This window comes from Xenopus laevis, chromosome 5S, assembly GCF_017654675.1.
Source record: "Xenopus laevis strain J_2021 chromosome 5S, Xenopus_laevis_v10.1, whole genome shotgun sequence".
Classification (NCBI taxonomy): domain Eukaryota; kingdom Metazoa; phylum Chordata; class Amphibia; order Anura; family Pipidae; genus Xenopus; species Xenopus laevis.
This window is the reverse complement of record NC_054380.1, coordinates 33,752,385-33,778,819: the sequence shown is the minus strand read 5'-3', so window position 1 is coordinate 33,778,819 and position 26,435 is coordinate 33,752,385. Positions and strand designations below refer to the sequence as shown.

General features: G+C 39.7%; 1 protein-coding gene across 1 annotated transcript; it reads right to left on the bottom strand.

Annotated features, from left to right (window-relative positions):
• Positions 1 to 2,248: 2,248 nt before the first annotated feature.
• Positions 2,249 to 25,958, bottom strand: cdc42ep3.S (CDC42 effector protein 3 S homeolog). Its single transcript, XM_018265158.2, has 2 exons — positions 25,558 to 25,958; positions 2,249 to 4,043 (listed from the first exon to the last, which is right to left on the bottom strand). The coding sequence occupies exon 2, from the start codon at positions 3,829 to 3,831 to the stop codon at positions 3,061 to 3,063; it is 771 nt and encodes a 256-aa protein (XP_018120647.1). The 5' UTR covers positions 3,832 to 4,043; positions 25,558 to 25,958; the 3' UTR covers positions 2,249 to 3,060.
• Between the last annotated feature and the right edge of the window lie 477 nt (positions 25,959 to 26,435).

Below are 26,435 nucleotides of genomic sequence, written 5' to 3'. Positions count from 1 at the left end.
GGGATAGTTCTGCATCCATAGCCCAATGTAGTTCTTCACCCAACAGGATCTACCATCAGTGTTGGACTGGCCCACTGGGATACCAGGAAAACTCCCAGTGAGCCCAGGCTTCAGTGGGCCTCTTGCTTCTAACCATTTGGCCTATTTCATGGTTATTCCCTTTTTCTTTACAGGAAAAAATGCTTAATAATGGAAGAATAGAGTAAGTAGATATAAAAGACTAAGAGAATAAAGAGGTTAAGTGGTCCATGGTCTTAGGTTTTCTGGTGGGCCCCTGGCCGACAGTCCGACACTGTCTAGCATGGCCAAATGAAATTTGGCAGAGACCTGAGGCCAAAATGTTGGTACATGGGCTAATAGCAGACTTGCTCAAGAGTTAGCAGGCAAAGCTAACCCGTTTATGGTCACCCTAGGAATGAAGGAAAAATTACAAGAGAATCAGAATTCATGTAGAAAGTCTACATAAATGGGAAAATATCAAACTGCTGGTAATCCTTCCAGAGAAAATGCCAAACTGTCTGTTCTTTTATAATAAAATCACATCATCAATGCATTGGCTGAATGATAAATCACCATTTCTACTTCATGCTGCTTTATAGCATTCTAAAAGTATTTTTTTCAGTGAGACAATTATGTTTCATATCACTATGTTTGCAGGCCAGATACTATTAAATGATGATGTCACTAAGGGTTGCATCTGGCCTCCAGTTGGATAACTATGTTATAGGGAATTTCGCTACTTCGGCACATGAACTGTTCTTTCTAGGTATGGGAGCCTTATGGGATTTAAGCTTTTATGGGACCACTAAAGCACCAAGAAATAAAAATTTCCATTCATTCAGCAAACAGATGTAGTATGTGTGTCGTTAGGAGCAACACAGGCCCAGACTGGCAATCTGTGGTTTCTGGCAAATGCCAGAGGGGCTGCTGTATTATGCCATAGACAGTCACTATTTATTGGGTCTGTAGGGGCTGTGTAGGTCATTGTGTACTTGAAAAGTCAGGGCCTATTTTGAATATCAGTCAGGACCTGGAACAGCTATGAAGGGGCTTTGTTCTATTCTTGTACTGCCAAAGAAGAACCCTTCTATTCCATTGTATTTAGGTAGTAACTGTAGCTGAATCTAAGCAACCTACATGAAAGTTAAATAATAGTTTAAGGAATGTACACTACTTATGTCTTTCTTATACATTAAAGTATCAGTGTATGTATTGTGTATGTATACTGTATATATATATATTTATCAGGGGACCATAAAACTCCATAATATTCTGGAAAATGTAAAAAAATATAATGCTATGCTATGTGGAAACTCATGAGTAAGTTTAAAGAATATAAGAACAGGAGTCAGTTACTGTGTTAATGAGATGTACTAAGTAGTGTACTACCGTTCCACTGACTGTTGCACTACTATGGGGCAGCTTTTGCACAACCACTCTGGAAATCAGATTCAAAACTCTATAACTGATTTGTGGCGGACCATAAGAAGTGCTAACCTCAGAATCTACGGAAAATATGCATGTGTTTATTATTTAGCTAAATCACTAAATATAAAATTCAAACATTTTCAGAAAACCAGGCCAAATGTTTAGTGTAAAACGCAAGAAAATATGGAGTAATACCCATGAAAAGCATTCAAATTTGGTAAAAACGCAGTACAGATATGGGATACGTTATCCGGAAACACGGTATCCGGAAAGCTCCGAATTACGGAAAGGCTGTCTCCCATAGACTCCATTTTATCCAAATTTTAAAAAAATTATTTCCTTTTTCTCTGTAGTAATAAAACAGCACTTTGCAATTGATCCACACTAGGATATAATTAATCCTTATTAGAAGCAATCCAGCTTACTGAGTTTATTTAATGCTTATAGGATTTTATAGTAGAGTTATGGTATGAAGATCCAAAGTATGGAAAGATCTATTATCCAGAAAGCCCCGGGTCCCGAGCATTCTGGATAACAGGTTCCATACCTGTATATTATGAGAGAAAACGTAAAGGCAGACTGTGCCTGTTTTTGCACAATGTATCCTTCCCTGCAGAAAGTGAATAGCCCCTTTAATGTTTCTAGCTGCTTTAAGGCTTGGTTTTTCACATTAGGGAAAACTTCACCTCCCAAATATTTCGGATAATAAACCCCACACCTGCTGTACTTACCCAATGCAAGAAAGCTCGTTTAACTGCATGACAATACTTGCAGCAATCCATAAAGTCTGGTAGGAAAACAACCACGTCCAAGCAAATCCTTTGGCATTAATCATTTTATTTAACAATATGAGAAACCAGTGCTTTGCTTACATATGAAACATATATTGCCTCATACATTTGAAGAACATAGATAAGAAAAAAAAAAAAAAAGTATAATACATATTTTCTCAAACTGTCACAAAAATATACATTGAACCTGCGATGAAAAATGTGTAAGCGATAAAAAAAATGGTGATGGAATATTTATAAAGTACAAACTTTGTTGTAAAAATACAAAGGCACATAAAGGATATTTAAACGGAAATAATTTAGTAATGTGCTGGCTAAAATATATATATATGATGGGACCAGGGGGCTCCAGGCAAATGTAACTTCTAGGAGCTATAAGGTGGCAGCCTGGTGATCCCTGGTCCTGATGAAGACTTTCTGATGCATGCAGCAGAAGCGGATGATATGGCACATGTATAAGTCATGATACTTAGTGTGGAAATTCAACAATGAACAATGAGGCCATGGTACTCCTTAATATACGGTATATTTATATGTTTACATTTTATTCCCTTCTTGCAAACAAAGAATATATTACTATACATTTCTTCTCCAGCGTTCTTTGCACACATAAAAAAAAAACTATATACCTGTTGGAAGAGTTGACAAGTATCTGAAAGTGTCTCACAAATACCAAGGTTGAAAAGAAAATCTTATATATACTTCAGTATTTCTACTGTTGATGAAAGAAATATGGCGGTGCAGATATTGTAAACAATAAAATATTAGAATTATTTAAATGTATGGTTAACAGACATATATAAGTACCATGTTCGTAAGGTTTGCAAGGCCTAAGCCTTGTCTAAGCATTGCCTTTGTCCATGACATGAAGGACCTCATCCAACAGAGATGGGCCAAGGTCAAGCTGGAGGTTGAGGAGTGAACTCGCCAGGTCAGAAAGAGGCTCTTCTAGTTTCATGTCTGGACTCTCTATTTCACATGCAATATGGCTATCTTCAAAAAAGTCACTAGCCCGCCAGTCATTATATGGTTCTGAGAGGCTGGAAGAATGGCTTGACCTTCCATTTGTAGAGCATGAAGCTGAGCTGCTTACTTTCCACGCATGATCATTATCAAATGGGTGTCCATTTTCATAGGGTTGGCTCTGCTCCAATAGTTTTTCCTCTAGCACAGGCTCACAGCTCAGCCGGGGTAACCTGGAAGGGCTAAAGGAGTCCCTTTTAGAGTTAAAAGTCACTGTGGATAATAAAGGCAGAACTAAGGCCTGCGATCCTCCGATTGTGGGGAGAGAAATTGCATTTTTAAGTACAGGCGAGGAAGTTTCTGAAAACACAGATTCACAGGTGCTGTTTGCCCTGAAAAATTCACCACGTCCATTATAATGTCCATTTCTGGGTTTCCCTTGGTTGCCAGGCAACAACTCAAAATTTCCTTGGAGGAAAGAAATGTCACCAAACACATCATGTTGCCCACCTTTCCCGATGTGTATAGTGTGACGGAAATCCCCTAGAGGGGGACTGATCAAGTCAGGGGACAATATATCCCTTAGTTTGAATTTTTTACCCTTTTTGCTACTGCCAGTTTTTAGATAAATGGGTGTCTTCGCTGGCATCTTGAAAGGAATGAAATGCACAGATGTCAAATAAAATCAACTTCAAATCTCTGTTAGATTACATTATTCACTTTACGATTCCAGCCTCTGGTTCTCTAATAAAGTCTCCAAGTAAAAGTCTTCTCAATACTTTGGCCAAAACTCAGTTAGTGGCAAGTGCCGACTTCTTCTGAAGTCAGCAGATCCATAAAGTTTCAGTCCTTTCCGAGAACCTGGAGAGGAAAGAAAGCAAGTTATCATTAACCAGTTTTTTCATGGTTCATTCGTTTTTGTTTTCACACAACAATCAGTTATGGTGCTGACAGTTCCAGTCTACAGATTCACTTTGTGATGTGGTTTCCCTCCATTAAACAGCATAAAAGTGACCACAGTCACAAGGCCACTCTAGCCTTTCTATGACTTCCCTATACTTTTATGCTAGGGCCCCTTATTTACGCTCACTGAGCACATTTTTATTGGCAAGCCTCTGTCTGAGACTTTATTTCTTCTTGGTTTCCCTAATGCTTCAGATATTAACAAGATTTGGGTGCAGTTAATAATAACAAGCAAAGCTGCACAGGCAGCATATTACAAAGAAAATCAATTATAACAATAACAATAAGGCAGTTTCATTTATTTTTCTTTGATGCTCAAAGCATCTATATACTGTTGTCAGCAAGGAGAGATTTATGGTTGGGGAAGATAAAAAATATAACATAAATATAGTGACAATATATTGCACGGACATGGGATTTGTTACCATTACCCAGAAACCTCAGAAATGGCAATGCCATTTTCCTGAGAATCTAATTTAGACACCCAAGTTGGATTTGCTTTCTTCTGTAATAATAAGACTGCGCCTAATGGTGAAACAATGCTATTTCTTATGTTTCATGACTTTTAGTAGCAATAAAGGCAGGGATGCACAGAATCGAGGATTTGGTTCGGGATTTGGTCAGCAGGATTCGGATTCAGCCGAATCCTTCTGCCCGGCAGAACCGGATCCGAGTTTGCATATGCAAATTAGGGTCAGGGAGGGAAATCGCATGACTTTTTTTTCACAAAACAAGGAAGTAAAAATGTTTTTCCCTTCTCACCCCTAATTTGCATATGCAAATTACGATTCGGATTCAGCCCAATCTTTCACAAAGGATTTGGGGGTTCGGCCGAATCCAAAATAGTGGATTCGGTTCATCCCTAATTAAAGGAGAAGGAAAGGCTTTGTGCACTTGGGGGTGCTTGTATTGACTTACCTGAAACCCCGGGCCGGTATTCCTATCAGCAGAAAACATCACCGGCCCAGGGTTATACCAGTGAGCATCAAGGAGTGATCCTCTTCCGGATTCTTCTTTCTTCAAATTTCCCGGGGCAAACGCATGTGAAGTTGAACAAAATTGCTGACTTTTTAGTTAAAGTTCGGCTTTTTGTTCTACTGCGCATGCGCAGCCGCACGAAGAAAGAGGAAGACGGAAGAGGGTTGCTCCTTGGTGCTCACTGGAATAACCAGGTAAGTCAATACAATCACTTGGGGGTACCTAACATTTGGCACCCCAAAGTGCACAAAGCCTTTTCCTTCTCCTTTAAGGATTGATGTTGGATGACTCCTTTTCTGGAAAAAAAACAGAAACCCAAATAACAGATGCCAGAACTGTAATATTTTAAATAAAAACAAACTTTATAAAAGGTTGCTAAGAGCAAGGATGAGGGTGGCTAAAGCAAATAATATGGTCACAAGTAAGGTGTGTTCACTCTCTGTCATTGTCCACCCTCAGGGGTACTAAACCTTCCATAAAAACGTCCATTGTGTCCCCTAGTTCTCTACAGAACTGGATCAAAAACATAATTACACTTAAGTCAATTCACCAATGAGAATTCTACTGACTGAAAATTAATTTACAGATACCAGAGATTTAAACAATGAGAATGCTGCCAGCAACGGGTAATGTAGGTAAAGGGTTGTTGGTGGTCTGTACAGATGAAGGGGAATTTAATGTTCTGCTTCCAATTAAGTTGCACCGTGCCAACAACTCCACTGTGCCAGTAAATCAAAATAATAAAGGAAGGAGAACTACAGCAGAATCTCTGCATAACTTTTATTCCACAACCTGGAGTTCTCCTTCCTTTATTATTTTGATTTACAGGGACTGGGTAAGGTATCCTGATATCTTACATACAAAAATCATTGTGTATCATTACATTACACTATAATCAGATATGGCAATAAAGGACATAGTTAGGCCTGGATTTGTAGGAAGGCAATAGATTAGGGGTCGGATGCCTCCCAGCAACATTATCATTTTTTTAGACGCACTGGGGACACACAGTTCTTGCTCCGAAGGGCGTCCAAATTTGAAATTCAGGCCTGGACATACTGCACTTGCTCAGTACTAGGAAAACTATTTCTAATGTTTCCATCTCTAATTGCAGCTACAGAACATATAGTCAGATTTACATAGGTCAGGTAAGGTCACCACCTAACCTGTATTTTACCGGGCTGGCCGGTAAAAAAGATGGTTGATCTCAATGTTATTAATAGGCAAAAAAAGATAAATATATAGGTATTTTTTCCCCGAAAAGGTGGCAACCCTAAGGTTAGATGGGATTCTCATTGGAGGATAATTTTGCATTTTAATGCTGGCATTGCAGCAAAAATGTAATGAGCAATATTGCTTCCAGAATGCAACAGTGATTGAAAAGTATCCAAGGATCAGAATTTGTAACAATCGGCACCCAGAATCGAGAACCAATGCTAGGCTCCCTGGTCTCAGCTCTTGCATCGGCCTTTAACAGCCACCTTTCACCTCGGGAGGAGCCCTGGCTAATTGGATGCCGCCAGGTCTTATTAAGAGAGGAGCCAAGCTAAGGGTTCTGGACGAGCAGAGGGGCACGATGATTAGCAAAGTCTTTTGGGCAGAAGATCACAGTACAGGAAACAAACAGAAAGCGTAGTCAAAACCAGGCCGGGTCGGTGCAGGCAGGATACAAGCAGAGTCAGACAGGCAAGGGTCAAAACCAGGAGATCAATCAAAAAGAGTCAGACAGGCATGGGTCGGAATACAGATAGCAGAATAGTCGGATAACAGGCAGATGTCGGAATAACAGAAGTCAGCAAAGTCCGGCAGGCAGGGTCAAAACAGGTATCAGGACACAGGCTATACACAGGATAGCACCCAGGAACTCTCACAAGATGAACCTAAAATGGGCAATGAGTTCGAATGGGAAGCCCCTTTAAATACCTTTAAAATTGCGCAATGACTTCATACGCCGGTGGCGCTGCGCACAGAAAAAAAGGAAGAGTGCGCCGCGCGCCCTAAGGCATTTCTAAAGAAGCATCTTGCAGTGGGCGTCCCCGCCGGCCCACTAGACCACCAGGGTAAGTCCTCACAGTATTGCTGCAGCATTTTAGTATAACATGTTTGAGCAACAGTGAGCCCTTTTTTGTTGATATTCTTAAATGCTATTTGAATTTAAAGCTTTTTAATCAGGGCTGAGTGCAGACATGAATACATTCTACAGTAGATAACAGAATGTCTGCAACGACTCTGTCCTCAACCAAAGTCCTGCAGAGAATACTGATATACAGAGTCCTGTTTTGAATACTTCTGGCAAAAATTAAATATCAGATGTTGACTAGTTTCTAACAATAGGATGCATTTTCAAAAAGAAAAAAAAATGACTATGTCAAAGAATAAGTATGATGTCACGCTGAAGCCAAAGCCAATAGGTCCCAATGGATTATAAAGATGCTGTAAATCATAGTTCCTGTTAGGAACACACAATCTATTCAATATTACTGTCCCTTATCATCGCATAGCTCCATATTTACGTATGCTGAAAGACTTAGAAAAGTATTTAAACAACACAATCAGTGGGAAAATTCCAGCTGCCCATTAACAGACTATACAGCTATGAGCTTAATTCTTCCTTCACTTTGATGGATGACCTGCATGTTTGAACAATGGAAATCAGATGCATAGGGATGAGAGACGATACATTTCCTTGGCTCTCCTGAAGTCAGTATTAGGAGAGAAATTATATGTCTTAATTGTTTAGGATTTGGATTGAAATCTGTCTTCAACTTTGCTACCAGACCAGACCTTTTGCAGCAATTCTAAAGAACATCAGAAGGGCCAACCAGAGCTGTTTTAATATAAAGTTTATAAAGGTCTTTTGGCAGGTCTGGATTTCGGCATTAAGGTGTCTATTGAAAAAGAACCTTTGGAAATGTGATAGTTCCCTTCAAAACTCTTATTAATCACTGATATTGAAGAAGGCTGTAATTAAGAAGACCGGCTTTTCAGTTAGCAGTCCCTGCAGGCAGAATTCATATCTAGCAGAAAGGAAATCAAGCTAATGAACATTTCTATGATTAGAATAGAATATTAGTTCCACAAACTGTGATCTATCCCTCTGCATGAGGCATTTTCATGTTCTTTTTTTTCAAGGACCCTTCACCAAACATACATTTACAGGATTTTGAAGAAAGCTATATTATAATGGGACACTGGCTCCTGGAAGAAACAGAGAACCTAACCTGGTGAGGGTGAGAGGGGTGGGACTCTGTTTATTCAAAATAATAAGTCCACATCTACTAACCCATAGCTACCAATGAGATGTTTGTTTTCAGAAGACCAGTAGTGCTACTTGCCTGAAATTACCCAAGAATACAAGTTGCAAAAGTACTCAGTTGCAGACTTTGGGGCATTTAAAATCATTCCAAAGGTGTTATTTCCCCTTTAGAAGGCAAAACAGTAACCAAAACTGGACCATTAATCCACATCTGCTTCCTAGTTACTTATCATTTTGTGAAGCAGCTTTTTATTCTCATCCGGTGCTTTCCCAGCTTCAACTGAATTGAGAATACCTTCTGAATCGCACTTTTATATCCAGGGCAAACCTGCCATGATTTGGTGTAAAAAATAAGCTATTTAGCAACTTGATCAAAACAGCATGATTTGTACTGACGAATATATTGCCATCATTCTCTGCAGATACAATTACCCTGCCCATATACTACGGGTGAGTTAATTTGAGAATCTTGTACAGGTATGCGATGGCCATTTCCCATAGACTCCACTTTATTAAAAATAATTCAAATGTTCAAAAATGATTTTCTTTTTCTCAGTAATAATAAAACAGTAGCTTGTGCTTGATCCCAACTGTGATATAATTAATCCTTATTTAAGGTAAAACAATCCTATTGGATTTCTTTAATGTTTAAATTATTTTTTTTAGTAAAGTTAAGGTATGGAGATCCAAATTACAGAAAGATCCCTTATTCAGAAAACCCCAGGTCCCAAACATTCTAGATAACAGGTCCCATACCTGTATCACTAACCTACAAAGAGAATGTGAATTAAAATTTTTGTCACTATATGGAGTCACCAACTCAGTCCTCATAGAACCTGATAATTATCCCCATATAATAGCAAGATATCACTTTCCAGAGTAAAACAGTGAGGAACCCATTTATTGTCACCGCTATTGACTGGGAAGTTAAAATCAGTGAGTGAGTCACTTCCTCGCAGTGATACAGTGATATTTGCTTGCCAGATACCACTACATATTTCTTACCGTAACTGCTACAAGCTATGGAGCAGTTGCCAACTGCAGTTATTAAAAGAATTTTATTGTCTGAATCACTTAACAAGCATTGGGTAATTAACAACAAATATTCCATTGTAGCAGAGATCTTCTATGGTCGAGGCTGTCATTTCTAATTAACTGGCTGTCAATTTATTTTAAAGCAGAATGAAAGTCCATTTATACCTGGGGGTGGCAAAAGTTAGGCACCTCCTATTTACTTACTTGACACACCGGGCCGGTGCTCCTATAACTGCACCCGGGATTCTTCCAGCGAGCACCATGGAGAGATCGTCTTCCTGCTTCTTCTTTCTTCTCTTTGCTGTGCATACGCAGTAGAGTGAAAAGCTGAACTTTAACGAAAAAGTCAGCTATTTCGTTCGACTGTGCATTCGTCTGCCCTGGGAAATTTGAAGAAAGAAGAAGCCGGAAGACGATTGCTCCGTGGTGTAAATAACCCTATGTGCACCAGCCAGGGTTGTCAGGTAAGTAAGTGTGATTACTTGGGGGCTCCTTTTGGCACCCCCAAGTAAAATGACTTTCCTTCTTTAAATATTAAGTACTTTGCATCCAGTGAATTGGGTCATGCTGTCCCAGTCTTGATACCATTAGAGAGAAAGTCAGGGTCAATCTGTAACCCGGTCAGAACATTTCATAAACTCTTACCTCTGTTTCCAGGCCCTGGCCATACAAAGTGAATGCTGAGGATAAGAGACTCTGTTTGCTTTTCACTGCTCTAAAAGGAATTTTCCCTTACATGTATTTACAGGGTGAAAACTGCCACCTCACAGACCTCCTCTACATGTGAATAACAGGGAACGGACATGACACTTCTAAACAGTCTGCAGAAGGCAGGAAATGACCAGTGCCCCTGTTTGCCATCCTTCCCCCCTTAGCATTACATAATTAAAGGTCCCGCCAAATAACTTCCTTCCCCCAGGATGTGTTTGGCTGCACAAACGACACTTTACATTTATGGAAGCTGCCTTTTCCCTGACTCATTTTCCCATTACTGTGATTCTAAGGCTTCAAACTTGCTATCATTATTCTTTTTTTGAATTAGATGAGATGAGCTAAAGTGCTGCAGTAACCCACCAATGAATTTAGATATGTGGCACCATGCTATCAAACTTATTACTATGTACTACTGTATATATACACTATCTATTACTATCTACTGCAGTGATCCCCAACCAGTAGCTCGTGAGTAACATATTGCTCTCCAACCCCTTGGATGTTGCTCTCTGTGTCCTCAAAGCAGGTGCTTATTTTTTAATTCCAGGCTTGGAAGCACTTTTTAATTACATAAAAACTAAGTATAGTATCGTCTATTGTAGGCTGCCTATCAACATAGGGGCTACCAAATAGACAATCACAGCCCTTATTTGGCACCCCAAGCGACTTTTTCATATTTGTGTTGCTCCCCAACTCTCTTTACATCACAGGTAAATAAAGGTTGGGGACCCCTGGTATCAAGTATAGCCTCTTGTAGGCTGCCAGTCCACATAGGGGCTACCAAATGGCCAATCATAGCCCTTACTTTTTCATGCTCGTGTTGCTCTTTTTACATTTGAATGTGGTTCACGAGTAAAAAAGTTGGGGACCCTTAATCTACTGTATATGTATAGCACAGATACATTGTATGCAGTACTTTACAGAGATTATTCTTCATTCCCATCAATCCCTGCCTCAATCGAAGGTCCATTTCACATTCACACACCCTGGGGTCAATTTCAGCAGGAGACTATGAGAATAATGACAATAATACTCCATAACCATATAGGAGGGTGACTACTATATGGTTATGGAGTATTATTCTCATTATTCATAATGTGAATTGAAAAAGCATATTCCGAAGATCTGTACAATTAATGGGTAAACATACCGATGACATTCAAAAATACTACCACTAACCAATACAAGAAGTAAAGATGGTCCTGTCCAAAAGAGCTTACAATTTAAAAATGGGAGGAAACCCTCACAGACACACTGAGAACATATGATGTGCTCCCTGGGCAAAGACTTGTGTGTGCCTCAGGAATACAGTGCTGCCTTCATTCAGAAGTGCAGTATTGATAAAGGGCTGGGAGAAAGAGATTTATAGAGGTGTCTTCCCAGCCATCGCCTAATATGTGTTTGATTCAGACTTTTGCAGGTTACGAAAAAGAGCTGCCCTGTGCCCATTAGTGTTATGTGCTGCATCTAGGTGCAGAGTGCTACCATATGATAGATGCACGAAGTAGCGCAATTTTGTGTTTGGGGGGGGTCAAAGTAAATGACCCCTCCCTATAAACTTCTTACAAACTGGACCCCAGCACTACAAGGCAGAAGTACTAACCATGCTGCAGACACGATAGGTGGGAGGTGAGGGCTTAAGGAGACTAATTCTTTTCTGTATAAATAGATAAAAATAATGTCTTATTAAATGTCTTGGTACAATGTCCTTACAGTGCCATGACCCACCACACAAGCCTGACTAATTTTAATAGCTCAGCTCACTTAGTCATGTGCATATAAACCTTGTTAAGCTTGTACCATTTATGTTGTAATTTATGCCTATGAGTAAGACGCAGGAGTGCCCATACTTTACTATTGCGAGGTCTACTTTTAGTGATGTTGTCCCATTATGATCTACATCCATAAAAAGCATTGTTAGCATTCTGTTCCATGGGAAAATATAATTAAATACTAATTTATGGGAAAATGTATATTGTTATATTTAACAAACAACTATTTCTTATGTAACCTTATGTAACATAGTAAATATCTGAATGAAAAGCATGAAATAGGAGGATGATTTAGACAAGCTGTTGTCTACTGATCACCAGCTAACCCGATCTATCTTTTGGGCATCCCTGAGTAAAGCTGGCCATAGACGCAAAGATCCGATCATTCGAATCCTCGAACGATCGGACTTCCCCATCTCCTGACCTGCCACTAACCATTCAGATCAAATAAACTAGTTAAAGAACAGATCAGCCGATGTTCTGTCCCTAACAGCAATCGTACGAAAGTCATGTCCGACAAAGCTGGTGACAGTCTCCCTCTGAAAATCGTCAGATCGGCAATACATGCAGAGTTATTATCGGCAGCCGACAGAAATCTTTTAACCTGGTGGATCGTCCAAACTACCAATCTCCATGGGACGAAAAATGTCAGGACTCTCCACACACGGTCTGAAAATTGAGGATCGTAAGATGCACGATCGTTCGATTCCCACTGACCTCACGATAATTTGAGATTGGTTGGATTGCTCTGAAATTGGTCGTTCACCAACGTAAATTCTTTGCTTTTATGGGGACCTTAAATCCCATAATGAATTTAAATGGAAGGGATTAGTGCTCAGTGATCAAACTCGTCTCTTATTTGTTCACCAGAGAGCACTTCACCTGCTGGATTCATTGGAGCTTTCTGAGCAAAGAAACGTCATCCTCCTGAAGGGCACCGAAATGACCTTGGCTGACAACTTAATAGGATTTCAGGCATTTGCAAGAGAGGTGTGACAGGCAAACACCTTTTGTGATTAGAGGAGATGATGTAACTGCTCCAGTGGTTTAATCATGAGAAAGCAATAGGCTTCTGATACCAAATCACTCACCTTCTAACTCATTTAGTGTTTTATACAGTTACTGGGTTCCCAATAACAACATGCTTTCTTTTTTGTGCACATTTTGGGGACAGCACAGCTGACAGGGCTCCTAGTGAACTAATAGCCAGATACATCTGCTAATATATCCAGGGGACTAAAAACTCAGCCAGTTGCACTTGGTCACACATGGAGACAGCTAAAATGAACAGGTCTCCTACCAGTTGAACAAGAATGAGCAGCCCCTGTGGGCCTGAGAGACCCCAGTTTGATGATGCATGCAACTTCATTACATTAGCTGGCATCTGTTCAGTTAAGATTTACAATGAAGGTTAGACACAGGGGGGCACAGATGGGGAGTATTGTAACAATGTGACTTGCATAGATAATAAGTAAGTTCTTGTCTTAATTCACAGTATTTAAATTCAGCTTTATATGATCATTTTTGCCTGTCAGTTAAATGCCATGCATAAAACTAGTGTATGCGTAGGCTCATAAACCAGCTCCAGACTATATTTCTTACCCACAAGCCAGTAAGGCTGCCCAAGCCATTTATTCTACTCAGAGCAAGCATGAGCTGTATTGGGGTTATGTGCAGGTGCTACATGGAATGTTTTTAAAGCTAACCATACATGGGCTCATAAAAGCTGCCAACAGCCCATCCAGACTGATTCTGTAACTTATTCTCTTGTGTATAGTGCTATAGTGTATAGGGCTGATAATCAGACAGGTTTGAAGATACAATCAGGAAGGACTGCATTAATGTCTCTCCCAATGGATCTCCATGTATATATAGACACACACACACACACACACACACACACACACACACACACACACACACACACACACACACACACACACACACACACACACACACACACACACACACACACACACACACACACACACACACACACACACACACACACACACACACACACACACACACACACACACACACACACACACACACACACACACACACTCTCTCTCTGGCTGGGAGACCAGATCAGATCAGCTAACTTGGTCCGCAATTGGAGACCTTACCAAAACAAGCAAATCTGTCTACATGTTGCAATCTTACCTTGTGGATAAAAGAATTGCTCAAATCTAACATTTAACAGAGCTGGTTTTCTTAATGACTAATAACACACCCCACCAAAAAAAAAAAAAAATTGCAAAAGAGCAGAGGTATGAATAACTATTGCACACTGTCTAGCCAATGAAAGCAATGTAGCAATGAATCTCTATTTCTAGAGATGAAAGACACCAGGTCCAAAGTGTACATTTTGAAAAGGATAACTTTCTGCATTTATTGTTTGCATTCCTTATATTTTTCTGGCATGGGCTTTACATACTAAAGACAAAATAGCATGAAAACTCAAAGAGCAAAATCCAGACAAATAATAACAAAGTAAAATAAATTCAAGGAGGTTATCATATCAGTTCTGTGCCTGGCTGCTTGTTAGCCTTGAGTGTACCTATTGCTAGCAGCAACTTGGCTGTTTCTGGGTTTTTGGGTTTCTTTTTCAGCCCAAACGACTACAGCCCTTTAGCAGTGAACATCTATGCCTCAGAAGATGCCCCCAATAGGTTAGCTGCTGTCAGTTGAAGTTTAGGGCTGACTTACAATACACTCGACAAACAAGCCTCATTTTCTGCCTAATGGTTTTCTGATTTCCAGTGATCCATAAGCTCAGCTTCTCAACAACTGCCCAGAGCGTACTGAGCATGTGCAGTGCCACTGACACTAAGGGGGTCTAACAAGATCAAACATAAGCTCCTGTGGAGAAATTTGAAAGCCTGTATCATTACTATTATATGTTTATATACTCTCTGCTGGTATAGTAAGGTCATAATATAAAAGACAATATAAAATACAGCATTTCTTGCCATATTCATTTTAGGCTTCAGTTTGTTTTTAAGAATTCACACACCTGCATCAGTGCTTTTTGCTGGTTGATCCCTTATTTATGTTTAAGACCACTGCACAATGGTACAGGTGTAAGTATTCGGTATTCCCTTATAGGTTTGCCAGAAATGGGATGTCTATTGGATCTCCATACCTTAATTCTACTATAATTATATAAATATTAAATAAACCCAATAGGATTGTTTGCCTTCAGTAAGGATTAATTATATCTTAGTTTGGATCAAGTACTGTACAAGGTACTATTTTATTATTACAGAGAAAAAGGAAATACTTTTTTAAAATGTGAATTATTTGAATAAAATGGAGTCTATGGGAGATGGCCTCCCAGTAATCAGAGCTTTTCTGGATAACTAGTTTCCAGAAAACAGATCCCATACCTGTACTGTTCAAATGTCCACTTATAAGCAAGAAAATCCTGCTGGAATAGATGGGGTGGCAGTGACCAACAAGAACAGAACTCTTCTGAAACGTTGGTTCTTCATATTGTCACATCTGTGCTATTAATAAAACAGGCCATATCACAAATATATATCTGTGTGTGTCTCTAAGAGTCACACTGTGTATGTTCCAATTTCCACCTTCTCACGCTATATGCTCATTCAGCCCATAGGCAAACTGCCAGATTAATGCAACGTGAAACCTAATACAGTGACTTTGCAAGTTGCAAAATAGGGACACGCAACAATTGTCCCATGGGTCTCCATCTTTAAAACTTACAATTTAATATTATGACCTGAACAACAGAAAGTGATCAGTGGCTGAGCTGGATACGGGTAATATTACAGTTACATATTTATGGTTTCTTTATCAAGATCTTGTAGATGCTGAATGGACTTGTAGTATCAGTTTTAGACATTGGATATGCCAACAGAAAAAGTATTCTTGTACATCAGACAGAAGTGGCGTGACTATTACATGAGTTCATGATAAATGGCATGTATCATTGTGTGGGATACAAAGCAGTAACTTACATACATAGACTGGGGAATAGCAAGCATATGTGAAACATGAAAAGCAACAGGAAATCCTATTGTAACTAGATAACAAGTAGCAAAGCCTCATCTAAAATGGAGCCACTCAGCATTCCTGAGACAAAGACAAAGTGGTGGACAAAAGACCAAAAAATTTAATCCAGCCCTAAATGGAGCAATACCTTTGCACCAGAGTTTATCAGGCCCCAGTGAAGTGTGCTTCACCTATATATACTGCAATTAGTCATCATTTTCATCATAGCTTCCTTTGACCTGGCCATGCAAAGTGGCGGCTTAAGGTGGCCATACATGGGCAGATAAAGCTGCAGATATCGGTCGTTTGGACCAATTTGACAGCTTATCTGCCCGTGTATGGGGGCTTCCAACGGGTCTTCCTGATCGATATCTGGCCACGATATAGATCGGGAAGGTTTAATTTTTAACCGACCGAGCCCCTTGGCGTATCATAATTAGATCGTTCGGCCATACGGCCGAACGTTCGAATTACCCCCGATATAGCCATGCTGTTAGTGGCATATCGGGGAAAGATCCGCTCGTTTGGTGATGTCGCCAAACGAGCGGATCTTTGAGTCTATGGCCAGCTTTAGTGACCCATAGCAACCAATCAGAATGTAGCATTTACGGTCACTTGTTTAGAAACAAATATTTTATTGGTTACTTTGAGGGCAGATTAAACCTGCAAATGAGTCTTCATCTTATCTGCCTGTGGATGGGCCCTTCCCGATGGTCTCCATGACAGATATCTCGGGGCAGATAACTATCAAGTAAGTTTCCAGCACTGCGTATCTTGACGGCGCTATATAAATAAATGATGATGATGATGATCAGGCAAAGGTCACATGGACACACTGATGCATTCCATTCCTGACAGACCTAAATAGGCTTGACTGCATGATCTGATCTTTTTGACCCCAGTACGTGGGTGGCCTAACTAGGTACAGATCTGCAATATCTGCAATACTTTTATTTATTGTAATAATTTACAGTAAATACCAAACTTCCTACTCAAAATCTGCAAAGCATCATATGATCATAATGTAATTCTTGCAGGTCATTCAACTAGATTACATTTTAAATTATCTCTTTGTTAAGAGTGGGCCAAGGGGTGGCTCACTGGTTAAGTTGCTAGACTCTGAGTCATGGTGATCTGGGATTTATCCCTTTGACTGCTTATGTTTTATCTCCTTGTGGCCTCTGGTAAGGCTGTAAAGTAATATGAATCAAATGTTTGCCCCAAGTTCAATCATAAAAAAGCAATCAGATATTTTCTTTCAATTTCATAAATGAACCTTCCACAGCAGCCACCAAATTTTGATGCATTATAAACTCTTGCATGCAGTTTAGTTCAGCGGGTCATGTTGCTATTATTCTGGATTAAAAATGATTTTGATACATAATTTATTTTGTAAATCACTACAAAAAAGTATAAAGGGGTTCAAACGTCATGTATCATCAAAAAACAGTATAACAAAGACCCGAAAAAAAAAAACGTGAAATGCAGCAGGTCCAACAATATACAGCCAAGACATGTTATACTGTGTTTGAGCAGTAAAATGTCCATATATAGAATCACTTCATTGAATGATTTACCTTGTTCGGTCACTCTTGGGGTTTGAAATGTTAACAAATGCCAGGTGTGGGCCTGCCATAAAGTTATGAGCAGCTTGTTAAGATGGACTTGTTGGGAGGGAGATCATTTGCCGTCATTAATGCCATCTGCTCTACTTTACAGTCACTCTGACATCCATAATTCTAGCTAAATCATCAATATTTAAATCAATGAAACGGTTTCATTTTTCTTTTATTGTAGAGACTGCCTTCATTGTTCTTTTTTTCTAAAGCGTTGGCTGAATTATATAACAATCATAATAGAAGGTTTCTAGAAAGCGTAGAGTTGGTTTGCAATAAAAAAAGAGCATGCCCTTTGTATGACATGGAATGTGGTATGGTTATCTTACATTAATACTCAGGAAAGTACTATTATTGCTTCTCCTCGTGCCTAGGATAACTTACTGTACATGGCAGAAGGAGTGAGGACAAATATGTGAAAACGGCTTCCTCTGCTTATTAGACAGACTTTTCTTTAAAAAAAAACAGTATTTGCACACTGACAGCCATTTAAAAACATTTCCTCACAAAACTAAAGCATATGACCATAATGACTCCACATTTTTGTTAATTTCAGTTAATACATTTCTGCTACCTGCATGCCCAATATATTTTTTTCTTGTTCTCAGCTAATAGGTATTCTTGGAAACTGGGGGTTTTCTGGAAATAGGATCTTCCCATATTTGTCGCACCATAAAAATCGATAAAAAAGAATTTAAACATGAAATAAACCCAAAAGGATTGTTTTGCCACCAATATGGATTCATGCAGCTTAGTCACTATCAAATACAAGCTACTGTTTTATTATTAAAGAGAAAAATAATAATTATTTGCTTATAATGGAATCTATGGAGAAGGCCTTCCTGTAGAAGTTTCTGGATAATAGGTTTCCCAATAAGGGATCCCTGTCCCTACATTCATTATTCAATCCAAGGAGAAGGTGTCTTATTTTACTTTTCATCGACAGACCAAATCAATATAGAAATGTACAAGCAACTTGTTACTCCAGAATTTTTGGATAGAAAATGTCAGCGGCCTGCATGCAAGTCAATTTAAGAGGAATGTATGTTGTTTTTTTTCTCTTTTGCAGTCCAAATCTATGTATACATGCACCATGCAGAAAAGCTCCACATGTCCTTTATTGGTTAACTGAGAAGAAACCTTTATACATGAAGGCAACACTGGCCTAAGCTCTAGAGTGTGAAGCATTATTATTTGTATCATTACAGAAACTTTTTCTGCAGCCGTGCATATCCCTCAAACCATGATGGGCCACTCTGCCACCTGTGCTGAAGCAAAGATTTCTTGAATTCATGACCTTAAAGTGACACTCAAGTGCAGAGGTGACAAACGTAAGGGCTGCAGGACATATTAAACCTCACAAAGGATTCCTGAGTCAAAGGCCTGTCCACTTTGTATTTATATGTGGCTTTCAGCTATCGGCATTCCAGCATTTTATTTTAGAAACATGGGCAACACCATAAGGTGAGTTGAGACCCTTGTTCTTCAATGCCCTAGAATTTGCCATCAGTGACATCATATGGCCTAAAGTTTTTCATTGAAACATGATTCAACACCACATTACAATTTCACAATACATGGAAATACATAGAAAACATGAGCACTACATGGTGCATTTTGCATCAGGAAGGATGTACTGTATAAGTAAGAACACTGACAATAACCCGGTTAGGTACGTCAGCTTGTCTTCCCTTCTCAGCATTCCTTCAGGATGCTCTTTTATTTAAACAACATCCTTTAGGAAATCCTGTTGGATCTGCACTAAACAAAATGTTTGCTAAAAAATTATTTCCTAGTGGGCTGCATATAAAGATAGTTATGTTTTATAAGTGTAATACAGCGATACAGAGACAACGAAGATCACGTTTTAATATTTTTCCATTGATAGGTAAATGGGAACCCCTGTTCAATTATGGAACTCAATAGATTAATAAAATAAAAGGGTTAAATACAAAGTTCTGGGCTGTTAGTTGATTATATACAGTATATATATATATATATATATATATATATATATATATATATATATATATATATATATATATATATATATATATATATATATATACATACAATGTTAGCAACTGCAGTAAGGCATAGCACTATGAAAAGTATTTATGACCAGACTTTATTATGATGGTATGTGGTATGTCTATCTGCTCATGCTTGAGCCAATGCATCCCACAATTAGTTAGTTAGTGTTAGTGAGCAAGTACCTCGCTTGTATTATACCAGATAAAATTTTATGAAGGCCAGTATTTTATTTTTGTGGTGGGTAAGGTCTTTATTAAGAAATAACTTACCGAAACTCTGCTTGCGCTCCTCTTCAGAAACAGCGACAGGACGACGATCCATCGTGCGGCACTCAATTTCTCCTCCCTGGCTATCTCCTGTAAGGAAGGTAGGGAGGAGAAATCGAGTGCCGCACGATGGAACACCGATTGCCTTTTCTGAAGAGGAGCCCAAACAGAGTTTCGGTAAGTTATTTCTTAATAAAGACTTAGCGACTTTAAAGTTTAATATGTGTTGGTGTCTTTTTTTCGTAGCATACTAAAGAATGTTTTTAAAAATTATTTTGCTGTTGACAACTCACACCCATTATGTTGCACAAGAACTCACATGTTTGATGTAGTATGTTCACTTGAGGACAGTGCTGTGAAGCAGTTATGTTGGAACTAAACCAATACAAAGGCCTAAGGGTGGCAGAAACTGTTGGGCTTTGCAAAAGTGCCATCATATGGCCACATTTGAGAAAAAAAATATAGTTCTTTGTATGCAAGATTTTCACCTTTACCTTGAGGAAGAATATTTGGTTATTTGAGCAGTTTGCTTTTCTGTGAAGCTATATCTCCATACTCTTGCTGTGGTAAAGCCCTTTATCCCCCTCTAAGTTCTTATGTCATATGTTCCCAAGTTTATAAAAACTCTGTGATTTCTTTGTTCTGGTTGTGACTCTTTGTGAGTTCAGAATCCGCAAAGCTTGCGTCAAATAAACTGTATCTTTTCACCTCAACTGGTCTCCAGTTCTTAAAAGTTCCATAACAGCATCAACATAACATCTAAAAAAGCCCCTAAGTGATTGGGAATATGTCATTTGTCAGTGGCACATAACCTTTAACAATTATTTCAAGGTCCTTTTTACAGAACAAAAATATAAGCACAAGTATAAAATATTAGGCATTTTCTTTTTATTCCTTAGGACAGGGGTGCCCAAAAAGTAGATTGGGATTTACCAGTAGACCTTTAGTTAGTGATCAGTAGATCTCAAGAACAAACACCTTGTCTAAGTTACCCTCCTGTTTTATTCTTTTCATGCAGATATTTGTTTTATGTTACATAAGAAATAGTTTTTTTGTAAAATATAGCAGTTTACATTTTCTCAAAAATCAATATAATAATTAAGTCATATTTTCCCTGAAACAATGCTTTTATGGATGCAGATCATAAAGGGACAACATCACTAAAAGTAGACCCCCGGATTAGTAAAGTATGGGCGTTCCTGCCTTAGGATAAGCTGAATGTACTTTTTTCCCTTGCATTCCAGGTTACTGTATACGTTCTAGCTCCTGCCAGACTGTTACAACGACACATGTATGGCATTTTGCCAAATGGAATAAAGCAACACAGATAATTTTGTATTCTACACTGACATACTGAACATGTCCTGGCTGAGTGTTTAAAGGACACTGAAACGTACCAGTAAGTGAACGCTTTTACCATTCATTCAGATTTGTATTACTCTTTGAATAAATGCTAATATTTGAAAAGGCAGACAGCTGTTTGGCCGAGTGTTGCATTGATTTGTGCTCTGTTTGCCTGGGGTTGTGGCCCTGCACAGTCCTCCACCCAGTGACACTTTAGTCACCTCCCTTGGCAATGATCTCAGTACAGTTAAGAACTAGTCACAGAAAAAATATTCAACTACCGGTTTGTTCATCTGATATCCAGCTACACCGCTTGGAAGTGCGACTTGTGCTGTGACATGTTACAACGAGGAAACTAAGTTTGAGTACTTCAGTCGGTGACAGTTCTGCAGCTTTATTCTAGCTGACGGTTGATGAATTGGGACAGGGGACTGACATTATTCTCACCCCTTAAGAAAATAATTTTACTGGATTAAAAAACAACCATTGTTGAAGGCTCTGTACTTAAAATTATCCGTACTGCTTCTTAAAAAAGGAAGTCTGCCATGTGCAATGTTTTAAGCAAAGGTGATTTATATCTAGTGCTAGTTGGGTAACTTTGCCCATTGACTTCGAACACACAAAGAATCTCTGCCATATGCATAACATCGCCACTTATTATGATGTCTTGAATTTTAAACTACAGATTTGGATTTATAGACTATCTCATTTTAATCTTGTAACTGAAAGGTAGCAAAATAAATTTGTCTCTGAGAATACTACAAATAATGGTCAGTAAGTAATAACTACCAAAGATCCTTCACTATACTGTATATACAGTACACCACAATGATTAGCTACACTGAGACATCAAAAAGGCCCCGCAACGTCCCACACAGCTGTAAGAATTCCTATTCTTCCTGCGGAATCCCGAGCATGCACTCAGACATATCCTGCTATGTGCAATAAAACATATACTTACTTCCTCTTGGTACAAGTCTCTTTTTATCAATACATGTCCTTCTAGGTCTAAGGTCATACAACGAGATACATAAGCATTTTCCACCGATTGGCATCAATATATATATATATATATATATATATATATTGTCATCTATTGGTTTCCTCTACCTGTACACATTACCTGATGCAGTCCTGCCAAGTATGATGCCATTAGTGTACCAGTCATGCTTTCTAAACTGCCCAATTTTAGAAGGGAACAAAATCATACAGCTGCAAGGTCCCTGTCTATCAGCAAACTGATTATAAAGTCACTGGCCAATCAGGTTGTTCTAGCAGGAAAGTGTTCCCAATTCCCAACCAATCCCCTTTATCCTCCCCTGGACTCTACAGAGTAGTGAAAACATAGTTTTTGGTCCTTGTATTGGTTGTGGGGCAGGTTTCAGAAACAGTCAGAGCTGGCCACAGACGCAAAGATCTGATCGTACGAATCAATTTACGATTGGACTCCCGACCTGCCACTAACCATTCAGATCAAAGTCTTACCATTCCAACCAAATAAAGTAGTTAAAGAACAGATCAGCCGATGTTCTGCCCCTGACAGCAATTGTAAGATAGACAAAGCTAGTGACAGTCTCCCACTGAAAATCGCACGATCGGCAATACACACAGAGATATTATCGGCAGCCGACACAAATTTTCTAACCTGTCTGATCGACCAAACGACTGATCTCCGCGGACGAATAATTTCGGGACTCTCCACACACGTTCCGAAAATCATAAGAATCCTCGATTCGTACGATGAGATCTTTGCGTCTATGGCCAGCTTAAAGGTGGCATTTTGGGGCACGAACACAATGTTGTGCAAATTTTCTAAGGGGGTCCAAACAAAACAAAATACCTATGGCACAACTGATGCAGTTGAAAAAGAAGTGAAAACGTTTCGGGCATCCACAGGGCTCTCTATCAAGCCTTGACAAAAGGCCCTGTAGAGGCCCAAAACGTTGCCACTTCTTTATTGAGCTAATAACCACCTATTACTGATTCAACTGCATCAGTTGTGCCATAGGTATTTTGTTTTGTTCAGATACACTTTTTGGGCCTTGGGCAGCTTTGGGCCTTACACCTAACGACACTTGTCACCAATCCGGTGTTGCACACTGGTGGAAGCACTCCATCTTGGAATTTTTTAAGGGAGGTCATGCATTTTGATGTGAACAGCGGTGTAACTACAGAGGAGTGTAGAGAGCCCTAAAAAATGAGAAATTTCAATATATCTTCTTAGAATTGGTCAATTTACCAATGCTTTGGGGCACTAAACTGAAAGGGCTGTGGAGCCAAGTAACATCTATTTATCCCGCTGACTCTGAGTCCTTCTAACATCTCTACTGAACTATTATGCCTATGCAAAATTGTCACCACAACTTATGTTTTCTGGTGACAACTGTGCAGCTATGCACTATTTCCACAGTAGCAAACAGTAGGTCACAAATCCACATCCATCACCCAAAGGTGGTTACACACAGTATAACCTACATGTCTCATGCATGACTCTTCCCTAATTCTCAGTCCATAAAACTCAAAGTATTCTTATAATGGGAAGGCGCGGGCACACTGCCCTGCTAGGAGACATTTCTGAAATAGCAGCTGTTGTCTTCCTTGTATCAGATCATATGGGTGAATAACTTACATATTACCACAATCAGGGCACACCTATCACTTTGCCTTTAGCGAAGAAATAATTAAGCGCGTTAATTCTGAACTATAAAAATCCTAATGCAATCGTCCACAGGGTTGAATTGGCATGCATGTTATTACTGAGCGTCTCCCATAGCAATTAAAGATGTGTAATTATTCTCACACACATAGGAGAAATATTGTTTGTTCAGAGGAAATATAATAGAGCAGCACACGCCTACATTCATTAAACAAAGGCTTTTATGCCCAACTGCAATCAGACACCCATGTAGTTATTACAGTAATCTAAAACAGAGACGAGGCATTTGGCTGGGCTGGAATGATGAGCATGCATATCTGCACACATTCCTCAGCAAGCATCTCAAACATGACATCTTTGGCCTCTATCCATATGGTTAAAATAAAGTACTAAGTGCATGGATAATAAGGACATCTCCATCAGCACTTCTTTTAGCGGTGGTGGGGGGGCCATGGGCAAAATAGATTTTCGCCCCTGGTCTTTCAGCGGTTTTTAAACTACAACTGGACTGCTGGAGAGTGCTGGGGTTGGACTTCACCAACAGAAGGTCTGGAGATTGGGCAGCACTGGCAAAATGCATTACTGTCTTTAATTCCTGCTGTCCTTCACTCTCCTGACCTTGGACCACTTTGGGAGGGTCTCCTGGCGTAGACCCCTGTTCTGCACTCTATAATTTGTTTAGTGTTATACCATATTAAATCCAGTTCAGCTATTGGTTTCATTCCAGAATCCCAATAAACTGATTTCACTGATCGTAAGTTATAATTGTGCTCATAATGGTGATAGCCGGTAGGACAAATTAGCGGACACTGTGCCAGTGATGTGCTATTTCTGCCCTGCAAGGATTCTCTAATTACACAGGGGAACATCTGCAGTACATGAATGCTTTGTCTTTTCAGCCACATCTTCAGGGTCAAACAGGCACAGACCCCTAGCCCACCCTTGCTTTAACCCTATAGCTGCCTTAAATCATGTGTATTATTATTTATTTATATATATATTATATGCCATATTTAGGTTTTTGCAGAACTGCCCACAGCATGATGATACTCCAGTGGATCCCAGCCAACTAATAGTAATAATCTGATGGATTTATCTATTTTTAAAGGTGGAGGGGTTGGGGGCTGAGACACAAGGAGATTAAGTGACTTGCCCCAGGTCACAAAGAACTAAAAGCACAGGTCTGACTCCTGAGTGCCACAAACTTAACCCTTTACACCCTCCCCTGGCTGAGATGATAGATAATACAACTATAGAGCTATAGTGTAGGTTTCATTCATTTTAAACACATATATTTCAAGTGCAGCTCCTGCAAAATATATAAGGCAAATTCTGGTTTTAAGGAAGAAATGTGAGGGTTACAAATGAGAGGAATGACATGTTTGAAGCCTCCCAAAAAAAGCCAGGCAGGAGGGCAGTAAATCCAGCGCCTTATGTGTTAATGTAATGTGGATTCCCAGGGGTTATACTTGCTTTTTATTTCTAGTGGGACAAAATAAAACATACACACTCCCATATTTATATCTGCAGAAATCACTGTTACTATATAATGGTACCAGGGCTGAAGGGTAATGGGACTGGGTATAACACACACACATTACAGACAGGGCAGAAAGTACAAAAGGGGCGACAATCAGTGGCAACAAGGAACCCACTGAGATGTTAAAAAGACATTGACAAGACATTGATAGTCAGGCAATGGGTGGATTCTTCTGACTTACCGCTCTGTGCCAGGGATCCGCTTCTCTGACTGTCCCAGTACAATGTGGGTTCGGATCTCCCAGTTACCCGGCACCTTTCCTCTGTTTAGAAGCGAATAAAGACACCGACGGTAACAGCTCGCACCAGACACCTGTGCTTGTCCTTCAGTCACCCCCCGAGCCGGCTAATGGATGCTTCCTTGGTCTGGAAGGAAAGAAAGAAGGCTCTTCCCATTCACTCTGTATTCGGCCCTATGGGGGCTGTTATAAGGCACAGGCCAGTCGGACTGGAAGGAAGAAAAGTGAATGAGGTGAATGAATCGGCCGCTGCTGCAGTGGAAAGGCAGATACTGAAGCTCTCCCGGCGCTGGGCTCCCCGCTTTAGCTAGTGGTTCGGCTCAAGGGTGGGGGCGGGGCTTGTTCAGCTCTCTGGTAATCGTCCAGCCGTGGCACAGTCACTGTTCTCTCAGCAGCTCAGTTGTGTGGGGAAGGAAGCTGCCTCGACCTGTATATACCACTGTCATTAATCCCTTATTACATAACAGTAATATTACACTATGGTTTGGAAGTGATAGTGAAAATGACTCTTACGTAATATAAGTTAGTTAATTAAATGTCATAGATTTTAAATTATCTCCTTATTCACAACTGTAGTTATAAAACGTATACATTGTACTTGGCCATGTTTTCTAGTTTATTGCAACCAGGGCCGCCATTAGAAATCACAGGGCCCCATACAACAACATTTTCGTGGCCCCCTGGGCCCGCCCACACTGGCGCCCAAGCCCCACCCCTAGGGGCGCTTCGCCAATGAGGTGAGTTGAGGCTGTCGCCTCAGGAGGCAGCTCCCCACTATGTACCAGGGGCGGCAAAAATGCCTCTCCTGGTACTTTAAGAGC

Bases quoted from the DNA above. Each gene is read 5' to 3' on its own strand.
- cdc42ep3.S (XM_018265158.2), bottom strand. From the start codon at position 3,831: ATGCCAGCGAAGACACCCATTTATCTAAAAACTGGCAGTAGCAAAAAG.